The sequence below is a fragment of the Leucoraja erinacea genome, chromosome 16 (genome assembly GCF_028641065.1).
Source record: "Leucoraja erinacea ecotype New England chromosome 16, Leri_hhj_1, whole genome shotgun sequence".
NCBI lineage: Eukaryota > Metazoa > Chordata > Chondrichthyes > Rajiformes > Rajidae > Leucoraja > Leucoraja erinaceus.
The window spans coordinates 28,487,166-28,499,389 of NC_073392.1; the positions used below are offsets into that span (position 1 = coordinate 28,487,166).

General features: G+C 46.6%; 2 protein-coding genes across 6 annotated transcripts in view; one reads left to right on the forward strand and one right to left on the reverse strand.

The window, feature by feature from the left end:
* Positions 1-12,209, reverse strand: part of hemk1 (HemK methyltransferase family member 1) — a 72,138-nt gene extending 59,929 nt beyond the window's left edge. Inside the window, exons 1-4 of one of the 5 annotated variants that reach the window (XM_055648005.1) lie at positions 12,012-12,208; positions 9,545-9,947; positions 6,172-6,263; positions 3,478-3,571 (exon numbers count right to left, since the gene is read on the reverse strand). In XM_055648005.1, the coding sequence (XP_055503980.1) occupies positions 3,478-3,571; positions 6,172-6,263; positions 9,545-9,784 (426 nt within the window). In that variant the 5' untranslated portion in view covers positions 9,785-9,947; positions 12,012-12,208. Of the gene's footprint in view, positions 1-3,477; positions 3,572-6,118; positions 6,264-9,544; positions 9,948-11,975 lie in introns of those variants that run through there. The other 4 variants (XM_055648006.1, XM_055648007.1, XM_055648009.1 and 1 more) reach the window with 4 other exon arrangements.
* The window catches only part of si:ch211-161c3.5 (uncharacterized protein C3orf18), a 36,666-nt gene continuing 36,327 nt past the window's right edge, over positions 11,886-12,224 (forward strand). Inside the window, exon 1 of the mRNA XM_055648012.1 lies at positions 11,886-11,933. The gene's annotated coding sequence lies outside the window, so the exon portion shown is untranslated. The remainder of the gene's footprint in view (positions 11,934-12,224) is intronic.

A 12,224-nucleotide genomic window follows, 5' to 3' on the forward strand; every position in this document is an offset into this window, starting at 1 on the left:
ACATGGTGTGACAGCACCCTCTCTCGGATGCCTTATCACTGGCAGACAGGCAAGGAGTGGCCAACCCCTAGCATCATTGGTAACAGCTAGATACAAGTAGAGTCATAGTCACACAGTGTGGAAACAGGCTCTTCGGCCTAACTTGCCCACATCGGCCAACATGTCCCAACTACACTAGTCCCACCTGCTAGCATTTGGTCCATATCCCTCCAAACCTGTCCTATCCATGTACATGTCTACATGTGTTGACTATCCCAATATCCATTTAAGGGATGTTGGGATCATCCCTGCCTCAACTACCTCCTCGGGCAGCTTGTTCCATGCACCCACCACCCTTTGTGTGTGAAAAAGTTACCTCCCAGATTCCTATTGAATCTTTTCCTCTTCCTCGATTCACCTACTCTGGGCAAGAGACTGCAATGTGCAATGGTTAGCTGACAATTAGCTGACATTGGTTTGGCCACCTGAACATTATCAGCCTACTCCCCCTAAAACACAGGCATTCTATCCAGAGGTGAGAGGAAACAGGACGGGAAGAAAGGGAGAAACCGGAAGACAACTCCCGAGACTGCCAGCAGCCCACTAAAGGCCAGAGTGAGCTGCTGGGTTAAATCTGAGATGCCAGATGGACGATGCCCCAGTGCGGACCCACACCTTCTTGTCCCCACTGCCCTTCTTTAGAAATAAACCGTATTATGTGAGCTCACCTGACTATGAATGTCAGTGTAAGTATTGTCAACCTCGCTTCATGACCAATGCCACAATGGACAGGAAAGGTTTAGATGGATATGGGACGAACACGGGCAGGTGGGACAAGCTTTGATCGGTCAGCATGGACTAGTTGGGCCGAAGGGCCTGTTTCCGTGTTGTACGACTCACTGGAGGTGATGGTGAGGTATTACTCTGCTCTCCTGGCCTTTGCAATCACTGCTAACGATTGTCCATTACACATTTCTAGGCAATTCTGCGTAACGACAATCACCTTCCCTGTCAGAATGAGTGGACCAGATTTTAGTTTTACTTTCGACTTTAGTGTGGAAACAGGCCCTTTGGCCCCCCGAGCCCGTGCCGACCAGTGATCACTCCGTACACTAACACTATCCTACACACAATTTTACAGAAGCTAATTAACCTACAAACCTGTATGTCTTTGGAGTGTGGGAGGAAACTGGAGCACCCGGAGAAAACCCACACGGTCACAGGGAGAACGTACAAACTCCGTACAGACAGCACCCATGGTCAGCATCGAATCCGAGTCTGTGAGGCTGCTAGTCTACCGCTGCGCCACCGTGCTGCCCTAAGCTATTTTGGCCAAGCTATAATTTCACAGGTGCTCTAGCTACTAGTTTTTGTCCCAGATTAATTTAATTAATCAAATTTAAATTCCCCTGCCGCATTGGCAGGAAGTAAACTCTTGCTTTCATATCATTAATCCCAGTTTTTGTATTAACAACCTAGTGATAATGACTGTGCTGCCTCAACCCATTACTGCAGTGTCAGGGGAGTTATTATCATTTTAATTCCTGTTCAGTCAATTACAAATGGTACTTGGAAGTAGTCCTTTAATGAAGTGCACCAGCTGTAATCACCAGCATTTCACTCCAGCATATTGCAGTTTAGAATGGCCACATTGGATGTCACCTTTTATAGGGCATTAATCTGTCACGTGCTATTTTACAAAGGTTGAATGAGCAGAGTCTGGGGTGGGAGATTGCAACCTTCACATGGTCCGCCCTGTTTCAACGAATGCAATCAACCTGGCATGCACAATCAAATAAGATCAAATAGACCAAGTTGTCGTACAACTTTAGGCTGTGCACGCCATACGCAAAAAGAAGAAGCAGAGTCTAAAAGTGATTAGAGACAGCAGGAGCTGCTAATGGTGGAATATTGAGTTAAACACAAAGTGCTGGAGTAACTCAGCGGGTCAGGCAGTATCTCTGGAGAACATGGGTAGACGACATTTTGGATCGGGACCCTTCTTCAGATTAAAAAATAATAGAAACTCATGTAGGAAGGAACTGCAAATGCTAGATTACACTGAAGATAGACACAGAATGTTGGAGTAACTCAGAGGGTCAGGCAGCATCTCTGGAGAAATGGAATAGGTGATGTTTCGGGTTCAGACCCTTCTTCAGACAGAGAAGGGTCTCGACCCAAACAGGTCACCTATTCCTTTTGTTCAGTGATGCTGCCTAACTCGCTGAGTTACTCCAGCATTTTGTGTTCATTAAAACACACTTGATTGTTTAATAAAGAACATGGAAGCAGGCTCTTCCGCCCATCGAGACCATGCCGACCATCGATCACCTTTTCACACTGTATGTTATCCCACTTTCTCATTGACTTCCGACACACTAGGGGCAATGAACCTACAAACCCGCATGTCTTTTGCAAAATGGAAAGAAACCAGAGCACCCGGAGAAAACCCATGCGGTCACAGGGAGAACGTGCAACCTACACGCCGACAGCAGCCGAGGTCCGGATTGAATCTGGATCCCTGGTGTAGTGAGGCAGCGGCTCTATCAGCTGTGTCACTGTGCTGCATGCACATGTTGGGAATATAAATATGGAACGTTGGAACCCACATAGTGGAACAGAAAGAGTTCATGTTACAGGACAAAGAGCTTTCAACGTTTCTCTTCCCACAGATGCTGCCTGACCTGCTGAATGTCAGGGGAGAGAGTGGGACAAAGATAGAATATAGTCGGAGACAGTAAGACTAATGGAAGAACTGTGAAGGGGGAGGGGATGGAGAGAGAAAGCAAGGGCTATCTGGAGTTAGAGAAGTCAATGTTCATACCGCTGGGGTGTAAACTACCCAAGCGAAATATGAGGTGCTGTTCCTCCAATTTGCACTGGGCCTCACTCTGACAATGGAGGAGGCCCAAGACAAAAAGGTCAGATTAGGAATGGGAGGGGGAGTTGAAGTGCTGAGCCACCAGGAGATCAGGTAGGTTAAGATGGAGGTTAAGACCAGTTCTCCCACAAGTCTTACTGTCTCCGACTACATTCTATCTTTGTCCCGCCCCCCCTCCCCCTGACATCAGTCGGAAGGGTATCCACCCGAAACATCACCCCTTCCTTCTCACCAGAGATGCTGCCTAACCCGCTAAGTTACTCCAACATTTTGTGTCTACCATTCAGATAATAATCTGGCTTCCTATTCTTGCCACCAAAGTGGATTACCTCACATTCATCCACATTATACTGCGCCTGCCATGCATCTGCCCACTCACCCAACCTATCCAAGTCACTCTGCAGCCTCATATCATCCTCATCGCAGCTCACCTGGAGATGTCACATTTAATTCCCTTGTCTAAATCGTTAAAAAATATTGTAAATAACTGGGGTCCCTGCACCAAGCCTGGCGGCACCCCACTAGTCACTTTGTTCTACTCTGAACACTATGAGACCTCACTACATTTAATCAGTACTGAAGCGCTGGTGCATTGCTAGCACTGCGACTGAACTTACCTCTGTTTCTGGTCTGGGTATAAAGACTGGTGGTTTAATTTTCAGCGTTAGATCACGGAAATCCCATTCCTCGATCACGTACTGTACAGGCATGCTGGAAGACAAAAATAACTTGCAATTACTCAAGCTGAACAACAATTTCTAGCCATTGAATCATACAGCATGCATTTGACCCATAACCCTCGAATACCCATTCATATACATGTCTAAATGTTTATTAAACGTTGCAATTGTCTCTGCCTCAACTAACTCTTCCAGCAGCTTATTCCATACACCCACCACATTCTGTAAAAACGATACCTCTCGTGTTCCTATTAAATCTTCCCCCCCCTCACCTTAAACCTATGTCCTCTGGTTCTCGATTCTCCTACTCTGGGGAAGATACTCTGTGTGTTTATCTGATCTATTCCTCTTTGTACAGAGACTGCAGAGTGCTGGTTGTGGGGGGGCAAAGGAGCAACTATGGGACTGCTTGGAGTCTGTAGACTGGGCAATGTTCAAGGACTCGGCAACAGACCTGAATGAATACGTCACAGTCATTAGACTTCATAAGGAAATGTGTGGAGGACTGTGTTCCTTCAAAAATTATCCGAGTGTTTACTAACCAGAAGCCTTGGATAGACTAGGAGATCCACATTCTTCTGAGGACCAGCTCCCGGGCATTCAGGTCTGGCGAAACAGAGGTGTATAAGACGTCCAGATATGACCTTGACAAAGCCATCAAAAAGGTCATAGGGACTTTCACTATAAGCTGGAGAATGAACTTGAACTTGAGGCGGATGTTCGGATGCATGGCATGAACTACCATCACTTCCTACAACGCGATGCCAGGAGGCAGCTCAAGCGACAGCGAAGCATCACTCCCTGACGAGGTCATTGCGTTCCACACACGCTTTGATAGGGAGAACATTGATGTGCCTTCCCGAGCCCCCATACTATGTCGTAGGTACTTGTGGCATCAAGTAGGTCGGGGCGTTTTTCTAGCCTGATGAAAAATATCCACGAGTAAAAAAGGTTGTGAATTAGATCGTGAAAGTGGGACAGGCCCTTTTCATCAAGGTTCAGGAACACCTTCTTCCCTACAGCCATTCGGCTATTAAACACTACAACTTCAAATAAGTTCTGAATTCCATAGACTATTATTATTATTATTGCACTACTATTGTTTGTTTTTTGTGTGCACGTACGTATGTACACATATATATATATGTATTTTCGTGGGTATGTATATATACACACTGAACTTTTTTTTCTGTCTTGTTTATTATATTGTTTACAGTGTACTATGTTTACATATTCTGTTGTGCTGCTGCAAGTAAAAGTTTCATTGATCTATCTGGGACATATGACAATAAAACACTCTTGACATGATTTTGTACACCTCTATAAGATCATCCCACATCCTCCTGCTCTCCAAGGAATAGAGTCCTAGCCTGTTCAACCTCTCCCAATAGCTCAGACCCTCGAATCCTGGCACCAGTCTTCAACAATTGTAGACTGTACAAAAGGAACCCACCCCAGCCTGCATCCCGTTTCAAGGAATCACAAAAGCAGCAGGGAGGGAGGGAGGGAGGGAGGTGACACAGTGTTCTGTTGCCGAGGTATGATCGGTATTGTACGGGTTGTTCATGAAATTGTGTATCCTAGCTGTTCACAATTGTTATGTAAGCAAAATAAAAAGAGACTGACTGATCTGACGGAAACATTGTGCGGGTCAGGCAGCATCTGTGGTAAGGGATCTGTCCTTTGATACAACAAATAATTGAACAGTTGAGAAGGCCGATGGTAAAGCGGAGGGAATCTGGAGATTCCCAAGTAGAAGTGAAGTTCCTCCTTGATCCAGAGGAACGACTAACAGAGGAAATACCATAACCGTAGGGAATTCAAGATGGCGCCCAAGCGGGGTGACTCTGTGGGCTGGTCACTGAGGTGGATCTCCTGCCGCGCATTGCAATCGCTTCAAATCTTTTCAATCTCTACTCCAACAGCAGCATTTCTTACTTTATCAATGCTCTTCTTAATCTCCCCCCTTTATCATGTATCTGTACACAGTGGATGGCTCGATTGTAATCGTGTATTGCCTTTCTGTTGACTGGTTACTTGCAAAAAAGCTTTTCACTGTACCTTAGTACACGCAACAATAAACTAGACTAAAAACACCAGTTATACCACAATCATAAGGTGGGAGTTCAATTCTGATTACTTCGCTGGAAGAACTACAGCAGTTCAGGAGTAATAAGTAAAAGACCTTGGGACGGCACAGTGATGCAGTGGTAGAGTAGCTGCCTTACAGTGCCGAGAGACCAGGGTTTGATCCTGACTACGGGTGATGTCTACGCGTACTTTGTACGTTCACCCCGTGACCACATGGGTTTTCTCTGGGTGCTCTGGTTTTCTCCCACATCTCAAAGACGCACAGGTTTATCGGTTAATTGGCCTCAGTAAACTGTCCCAAGTGTGTAGGATAGAACTAGTGTATGGGGTGAATGCTGGGCGGCGTGGACTTGGTGGGCTGAAGGGCAAGTTTCCACGCTGTACCTCTAACACTAAAATCTAAAACCTGGCAATCTTTATTTTGGCAGGAGGATCAGATGGTCGAGAAATAAAAACTTGGGCTGAGACAAACAGAAGCATGATTTACTTTAAAATGTCAGACAGGCAAGGAAGGCTATAAATATATTTTAAGTATCGCACTGTTCAAGGCGCCTCGCACACAAATCCCAGATGATCTGTTTCTGTGATCCAGTGAGTAGACGAGTCAGGGCCTCAGCTCCAAGGCTGTGAATCTGCAGGAAGAAGGTGAAGGACATTTAGTAAACAGTGTGGCTGTTGCTGCGCTATTCATTCCTTCATTCATTCATCCACCCTGCTGTTACTTAGTCGTAGTAAAATTAAATTCAAAGTGAAGATTTAGCTTCACACCAATTTAGCTTAACAGCACCACACACATCAAAACTCCAGGTTCGATCCTGACCTTTGCTGCTGTCTGTGTGGAGTTTGCACGTTCTCCCTGCACCAGCGTGGGTTTCCTTCGGGTGCTTCGGTTTCCTCCCACATCGCAAACACGTGCGGGTTTGTAGGTTTATTGGCCTCTGTAAATTGCCCCGAGCGCTTAGGGGGTGGATGTGAAAGTGGGATAACATGGAACTAGTGTGAACGGGGAACGATGGTTGGTGTGGACACGGTGGGCAAAGGGCCCCGATTCCACGCTGCATCTTTCAATCAATCAATCAATCAAACCCATATCAGAATCCATTTTCCAACATTTTTCCCACTCACTGAACCTATTGATATCTTTCTATAAACTGCTGATATACTCCCACTGTTGCCCTCCCCACAACTGCCACCTTGTGTTTTACGCCAGGGTTACGGGCTTGAAAATTCAGCGTGGAAAACAAAAGGTACGTAAATCAGACATATACCAGGTACTGCACGTGACTACGTTGCCAATTGAAATAAATGAGGTAAATCACATCATACAACATTATAAAGGCCCCCCTTCCATCTGTACAATGCTTCACCCAAAATGTACGATGCTAACCGTCAGAGCATCAAGCTGAGAAAATTATTTGCTTATGTTCCCGAATTGGACAGGTATTCCAATGGCAGATACATTTGAACAGACAACCTAATAGGTACATGGCAATGATGGAGTCATACAGTGTGGAAACAGGCCATTCGGCCCAAATTGCCCACGCCGACCAACATACCCCATACCTGCCTGTGTTTGGCCCATATCCCTCTAAACGTATCCTATCCATGTACCTGTCCAAATGTTCCTTAAACGTCGCAATAGTACCTGCTACCGAAACCCAGGATTAAACCAGGATCCTTTAGATCTTCAGTCTAATGTTCTCTCAACTGAGCTAGATTCATATATGAACCGTAATCATTTGAGTTTTCTGTCTGTTGAGCAAAGCTGAATTAACAAGATTACTTTGAAAGTTGATAAATTTGCCAGGCTTAAATTTAAGAAAGTTATTCCGAAATTAGGAGCATGAAAAGTAAACTTCGGTAGTAATTAGGCAAGAGCATGATTATAAAAACATGTAAATCAAGCACATGTTAAACCCCAGATGCCTGTAAACATAGAAAATAGGTGCAGGAGGAGGCCATTCGGCCCTTCGAGCCAGCACCGCAATTCATTGTGATCATAGCTGATCGTTCCCAATCAATAACCCGTGCCTGCCTTCTACTCATATCCCTTGATTCCACTAGCCCCCTAGAGCTCTATCTCCTCTCTTAAATCCATCCAGTGATTTGACCTCCACTGCCCTCTGTGGCAGGGAATTCCACAAATTCACAACTCTCTGGGTGAAAATGTTTTTTCTCACCTCAGTCTTAAATGGCCTCCCCTTTATTCTAAGACTGTGGCCCCTGGTTCTGGACTTGCCCAACATTGGGAACATTTTTCCTGCATCTAGCTTGTCCAGTCCTTTTATAATTGTATATGTTTCTATGAGATTCCCCCTCATCCTTCTAAACTCCAGTGAACACAAGCCTAGTCTTTTCAACCTTTCCTCATATGGCAGTCCCGCCATCCCAGGGATCAATCTTGTGAACCTGCTTCAATCACAAGGATGTCCTTCCTCAAATTAGGAGACCAAAACTGTACGCAATACTCCAGATGTGGCCTTACCTGAGCCCTATACAACTGCAGAAGAACCTCTCCTATACTGAAATCCTCTTGTTATGAAGGCCAACATTCCATTAGCTTTCTTCACTGCCTGCTGTACCTGCACGCCAACTTTCAGTGACCGGTGTACAAGGACACCCAGGTCTCGCTGTACCTCCCTCTTACCTAACCTAACCCCATTGAGATAATAATCTGCCCCCTTGTTTTTGCCATCAAAGTGGATAACCTCACATTTATCTATATTATATTGCATCTGCCACACATCTGCCCACTTACTCAACCTGTCCAGGTCACCCTGCAACCTCCTAACATCCTCTTCACAGTTCACACTGCCACCCACCCTTGTGTCATCCGCAAACTTGCTAGTGTTGCTCCTAATTCCCTCTTCCAAATCATTAATATATATGGTAAACAGTTGCAGCCCCAACACCGAGCCTTGCGGCACTCGCCACTGCCTGCCATTCTGAAAAGGACCCGTTCACTCCTACTCTTTGCTTTCTGTCTGTCAACCAATTTTCTATCCACGTCAACACCCTACACCCAATACCATGTGCTCTAATTTTGTAGTTTTGTGCCATCTGCAAATTTGGTTTATAGGCCAATTGCAGGAGATTACAAAAGAGAGCATACTGACTGGTTGAACACTGGCCAGTCCATCACGGGTACTAACCTCCCCACCATTGAAGGGTTCTATGGGAGTCGCTGCTTCAAAAAGACAGCCAGCATCATCAGACCCACACCACCATGATCACACTCTCATTTCACTCCTGCCTTCTGGAATAAGGTATAGGATTCTGAAAACTGTAATGTCCAGCTTCTTTCCTATACCCATAGGGCTATTAAACACTACAAATAAACTCCAAACTACATAGAGTTGGGGACGATATTTTGACTTTGTGCTATTATTATTTGTGTTTTTCTGAGTTTTTTACAGAATGTTTTGTTGTTGTTTATTATTTGGTGGTTACAGGGTACAGCATTTACATATCTGTTGCAAGTAAGAATTTAATCGCTCTGTTTCAGGACATGTGACAATAAAACACGCTTGACTCTTGACTATTGCACTTGAAGGCATTTCAATGGCTGTTAGTTGCCTAATCTAGGCGAGGTGCACAGTGGCGCAGCAGTGGAGTTGCTGCCTTACAGCACCAGAGACCCAGATTCGATCCTGACTATGGATGCTGTCTCTACGGAGTTTTTACGTTCTCCCTGTGACCACGTGGATTTTCTCTGCGTGCTCCAGTTTCCTCACACACCCCAAAGACCTGCAGGTTTGTAGGTTAATTGGCAATGGTAAAATTGTAAATTGTCCCTAGTGTGTAGGATAGTGTTAGCGTGCGGGGATCACTGGTCGGAACAGACTTGGTGGGCTGAAGGGCCACTTCCCACGCTTTCTCTCTAAAGTCCAAAGTGAGATAAATTATACTTAACAGTTTTTCCTCCAAGCACGTGGGACACTATGTGCTCTGCAGACAGCAATGGCTCCGATATCCCTTTCTGTTCGAATACCTCCCGCCAGTGGGTCACACTTCTTGCTGCCGTCACAGGCCCGGAGCTGCACAGATTCCAAGGGGAGGCGGTAGAGAGGCAGGCGACTCCTTCAGTTCCGTTGTGAGCGAGTGATTGCATCGCAGCACGTGAAGCCAAGCGGAGGCCTAACATCCCGTTCATCCTCCTTGCTGCTTCCGTGAACCAACTTGGGCGGGAGTCCTTATGATGCAGCTGTTCTTGAGCTATTAATTGTGCCGCTCTTTGCTTGGGCAAGGACCTCCAACCAACACTCTGAAATCCTTACTGCTGGAGTTCCTATTTCACTGCCACATTGGATGGAGTTCTAAACACAAAAATAAAAGAATTTTGATTTTAGATTTAGCATGGAAACAGGCCCTTCCCCCCTCCTGCAAATCCAGACGAGGGGAGAAATTTTGAGACAGGCAGATAGTAGGAACAAAGGCCAGAGATAAGATCAATAGTGTGAGACAGGATTGATGATTTGCAGATTGTGAAGCCGGTGGGGAGGAAAGCCGCAGGGGGGAGGGGGGAAGAGAGAAATAAGCAGGTCCAGGTGGGGTCCAGAGGAAGAGAGGGGTTAGGTTAGGAAAATGGAGCCGGGATAGGGGGCGGAGAGAATAGTGAGGACTAGTTAGAAGTTACTTAAAATTGGAGAATTCACCATTCATACTGTTGGGTTGTAAGATAACCAAGCAAAATATGAGGAGCTGTTCCTTCAATTTGTGTGTGGCCTCACTCTGACAACGGAGAAGGCCCAAGACAGATAGGTCAATGGGAAATGGGAATGGTTAGCAACCAGGAGATTCAGCATGCCTTGGCGGAGAGAGGACAAGAGTTTAGCAAAATGGTCGCAAAAGCTAAACTTTGTCTCGTCATCATACAGAGATTGGGATAGGTATTGAATATTAAACTGAGTTGGTTTAAGTTTCTCATACTGTCCACTTAGGTTATTAGTTGAACCCCGTGTGTTCTTGAAACTTGAAGAAACGTGTTCCTTGTGTCGACTTGTGTCAACAATGAAAATCTCCTTACGCTTAAAAAGCACCGATACTCAACCGTGCCTGCCTGTCATCCATCTCCCACCCCCCTCGCTCCATTCACCCCTCCCTCCATCCACCCCTCAACCCTCCATCCACCCCTCCCCTCTCCCTCCATTCACCCCTCCATCCATCCCTCACCCCTCCCTCCATCCACCCCGCACGCCTTTCTCCACCCCTTTATCCACCCCTCAATCCACCCCTCATACTTCTCTCCACCCCTCCCTCAACTATCCACCCCTCCCTCACCCCTCCTTCCTCCCTCCATCCATCCCATCCCTCAACCATCCATCCGTCACCCCATCATCCACTCCTCCCTCCACTCCATTCGACCCATGCCTCAATCCATCCCTTCCCTCAACCATTAATTCCTTCCTCCATCCATCCCTTCCTCACTATTCATCCCTCTCTCCTTCCATTCCTTCCTCCATCCACCCCTCCCTGAACCTTCTTCCCCTCAACCATCTATCCATCCATCCATCAGACAGCGCAGTACAACAGGCAGTGAAGAAAACTAATGTTGGCCTTTATAACAAGAGGAGTTGAGTATAGGAGCAAAGAGGTTCTTCTGCAGTTGTATAGGGCCCTAGTGAGACCACACCTAGAGTATTGTGTGCAGTTTTGGTCCCCTAATTTGAGTAAGGACATTTTTGCTATTGAGGGAGTGCAGCGTAGGTTTACAAGGTTAATTCCTGCGATGGTGGGACTGTCATATGCTGGGCTTGTATACTCTGGAGTTTAGAAGGATGAGAGGGAATCTTATTGAAACATATAACATTATTAAGGGTTTGGACACGCTAGAGTCAGGAAACATGTTCCCGATGTTGGGGGAGTCCAGACCAGGGGCCACAGTTTAAGAATAAGGGGTAAGCCATTTAGAACGGAGACGAGGAAACACTTTTTCTCACAGAGAGTGGTGAGTCTGTGGAATTCTCTGCCTCAGAGGGGGGTGGAGGTAGGTTCTCTGGATGCTTTAAAGAGAGAGCTAGATAGCTAGGGCTCTTAAAGCTCTTAAAGTAGCGGAGTCAGGGGATAAGGGGAGAAGGCAGGAACGGGGTATTGATTGGGGATGATCAGCTATGATCACATTGAATGGCGGTGCTGGCTCGAAGGGTCGAATGGCCTACTCCTGCACCTGTTGTCTATTGTCATCCATCATCCATCCCACCTGTAATAGGCTGGGGGGGCGGAGCCTACATTAGTGAGAACCCACGTGACGTCACGCGCTCCGTACAACAAAATGGCGGCGTGCCTAAGTCAGTCGGAGTCAGGTCTGTGCCGCCACCGTTGGCCTTCTGTCTCACTTCTCTCACCGATAATTGCAGTTTACTTCCCTTCCCCCACATTACCGTTCATGCTGTTTACATCTAACCCCGGTTGTTTTCTCTATTCCTGGGTTATTTCCCCTTTTGCTCCCTGCACCGCTCGTTTGTCCGTCGCACACTCCCTCCGGCCTCAGGCTGCGGCGGCGCTTCACGTGAAACAGTCCGGGGTGGAAAACGGGTGCGGCGCCGCGGGTTCCCCCCGCCCTGGTGCTGCTGCTGGTGCTGCTGCTGGTGCTG